Genomic DNA, 3153 nt, shown 5'->3' with positions numbered 1-3153 from the left:
GTGCTCTATACCGAGTCTCCGAGAGTTTCATATAAACTTGCTATGTGATGCCTATTGAATAACCTTATATGTTGACATTTGATTTACATTCCAGTTCATGTTAAAGATTTTTTCTCAACATTACATTACATTACATTACATTATTACTGAGTAGAGCAAGACTTGACTCTATCAATTGCGAATACAAAGGTGAACTGAAAGAGGAAAAAATGAGACAAATTTGATTCAGTCCAATTTACGCATGATTTAAGAAATATTTAAAAAATGAAACTTGGATAATACTTTTTCACATCCGAAACATATAAAAGAGTCACACAACAGTGTAACTTAATGTAAATACATGCAAAACCGAAACGTAAAAAAAGTACATGTGGATTTTTGAATTGTTTCACTCTTGCGTGTTCAAATTTTTCGATTCGTTGTACGCAGAGCAATATTTAAGTTTCTATCTTCTATGTGCATAGTATTTGAGTCATGATTTTTCTCACCCATTCATATGTACTACATATGTACCTCTTTTTTCCACTGTGATGCGTTTACTTCGATGAAACTAACACCAAAAATAGAGTTAAATAGGGTGCGTAACTCATTTTGAGGGGTTAAGCCTCTACCAACACCGCAAGTGCGAGTAAGCGTACTCGAATACTTGTTTCTGTTAACATTTTCAATCAACTTTCGTTTTTGTTCTATTAGGGAGAAAATTTCTTAGCAAATGATACAATGAACTTTGCACTAACACTTCTATCCGAAGCCAACAACGAAGAGCCAGAACTCAAAACTAGTTTGTATAATCTATTGGCTGCTTTATCCGAAGTAGTAAATGCCGAAATGGCTCCATTCCTTCCCAAGATTGTGGAGTCAATGTTGGCAAGTGTCACAAGTTCGGAAGGTCTTCTACCACAATTCAAAGGTGACAAAGCTGGCGATGGAGAAACAGAAGATGAAATCGACATTGAATTATCCGATGAAGAAGATGATGATGAGGATGAAAATCTATGTATGTTCAAATTTTGGGAAAATTTCTAATTTTTATTATATCAATAATACTATATTTTAAAATTTCAGTGTATACTGTTGACAATGCATATTGGGATGAAAAAGAAGAAGCCATTTTGGCTTTAAAACTATTGGCCGAATACACCGGGTTAGTAATAATAATAGATTAAAGTTTGATCATCAAACTCAAATTTACGTTTAGTCTTAATCATTATTGTATAAATTTTCAATCAACTTTTTTCTAATTAGGCCAGCATTTGCTCAATACCTACAACCATGTTTTGAAACAATTTACAAGCAACTGGAACACATTCACATTCGTAAAACGGCAACCGAAGCATTAGCCCAATTCACAAAGTCGCTGTATCAAATGAACAATGTCGATGGTGCAAAGAATGCGGTGTCCATCATTGTTCCAAAATTTGCTGAAGAGTTGAAAAATGATGAGGATATTCACACAGCCATGGCCGTCTTTGAGGCATACAGTGAGGTGTTGAACATAATGAGAAGTGAAGCATTATTCAATGAAGATATGAAAAATCACATTTTCAGCTGTATCTATGATGTGTTAGCATCAAAAGTGGCATGTCAATTCAATGATAACTCCGGCGATGAAGATAATGATGATAGTGAATATTTGGTAGCGTTACGTGAATTGGCGGGTGAAGTTTTGCCAAAATTTGGACATGCACTTCAGCCACAAGAGTTTGAAATGTATTTTGGTCGCGTTCTTCCATTGCTTTTAGAAAAATTGGAAAAGTCACGTAATAACGAAGACTTGAACAGCGAACGAAGCTTAGTTTATGGAACATTGTCAGAATGCTTTTCGGCATTAAAAGAATGCACATCCAACTGGTTTGAAATAATGTTACCATTGTATTTGGCTGGCGTTCAAGATGAATACGAAGAGGCTCGCCAGAATGCAGTGTTTGGATTGGGCGAACTTGTTGTGTTCAGCGGTGAAAAAGCACATCCAAATTATCCACAAGTGTTGCAGGCGTTGAGTAAGTAAAACCCCTTTTCGTTCATTTTCTGTTTATGAGAATATCAAATTTTGCAGGCACAATGGTTGCCATTGAGAAAGAAGAAGGCGTTCTCGACAATATTTGCGGTGCATTAGCTAGAATGATCGCATCGAATAGCCAATTAGTTCCATTGGAACATGTCCTACCAGTTTTTGTACAGAAAATTCCACTACGGAAAGATTTCCACGAGAATAAAGCTGTCTTTAATGCGTTCCACGTACTTTTGATGCAGAACAGTGAAGCATTCTTGAAATCATTGGACAGAATCTTCATGGTTGGATTGCACGTGCTTGGCGAAAATGAATATAAAGACGAAGGTACGTGTAACCAAATACTCACTTCATTCTACATGTCTCTCTTGAAATAATGTTGCGACTCATTTTAATTATTAAAAAAAAAACATTGTTCTTTTTCTTTTACATACAGAAACTCACAACATTTTGCTCCAATTTTTGAGAGATGCGCGTAACCGGTATCCAGAGATCTTTAATCAAATTGTTGCATCGAATGCACAACAGGCTCAATATGCCAATTTATTGAATGAATAAGACCCGTTTTTTTTTAATTTATGTACACAATTCCAATGAATTTATTCAGTTTGGATGCATTCATATGATATCAGATAACACTGAAAAAATTAATTGAAATTGCGTACAAAAATTGTAATATCAAAATATCATAAATGATCAGATATAAAACTAGTCTGATGCACACTGATGTGTATTTCGTAGAGAAATTTCAGATTCAAATAAATCATTTTGTTTAGTTTTTTATGGCAATTCGGCGTTCATTTTTCTTACATTCCTCATTTGCTCGAATCAAAATTAATTCGGTGTGGTTATACACCCTCCATTCCAAAAGTTCCTGAACTTTTTAAAAATAATAGATACCAGTGGCGCCACCTATTATATGCGTTAGAAAGGTGGAGTACCCATTGACTTTGTGTAAAAGTTTCGTAAAGATCGGATGTAAACATTTCAAGATATTGCGTCTTATTTTTTAGTATCATTTGCTCTCGGTGACAAAATGAATTTCAAACAAAAAATAATCAACTTTTGTGATAAATTTTGAAAGTTTTAACGAATTATACACTGACAAAACTAAGGTTATGATTTTGACAACTCCGTGTTGT

The 3153-nt window shown here is 34.4% G+C and overlaps 1 protein-coding gene across 1 annotated transcript in view; it reads left to right on the top strand.

Annotated features, from left to right (window-relative positions):
- Window positions 1–2800, top strand: part of LOC116342816 (importin-4-like) — an 11012-nt gene extending 8212 nt beyond the window's left edge. The window contains exons 6-10 of the mRNA XM_031770615.1: window positions 694–997; window positions 1066–1144; window positions 1246–2000; window positions 2057–2338; window positions 2448–2800. Of these exons, the coding sequence (XP_031626475.1) occupies window positions 694–997; window positions 1066–1144; window positions 1246–2000; window positions 2057–2338; window positions 2448–2569 (1542 nt within the window). The 3' untranslated portion in view covers window positions 2570–2800. The remainder of the gene's footprint in view (window positions 1–693; window positions 998–1065; window positions 1145–1245; window positions 2001–2056; window positions 2339–2447) is intronic.
- The last annotated feature ends 353 nt before the right edge of the window (window positions 2801–3153 follow it).

The sequence above is a fragment of the Contarinia nasturtii genome, unplaced genomic scaffold (assembly GCF_009176525.2).
Source record: "Contarinia nasturtii isolate CC-2019 unplaced genomic scaffold, AAFC_CNas_1.1 Cnas_scaffold_78, whole genome shotgun sequence".
Lineage (NCBI taxonomy): Eukaryota > Metazoa > Arthropoda > Insecta > Diptera > Cecidomyiidae > Contarinia > Contarinia nasturtii.
This window is presented reverse-complemented; position numbering and strand designations above follow the sequence as displayed.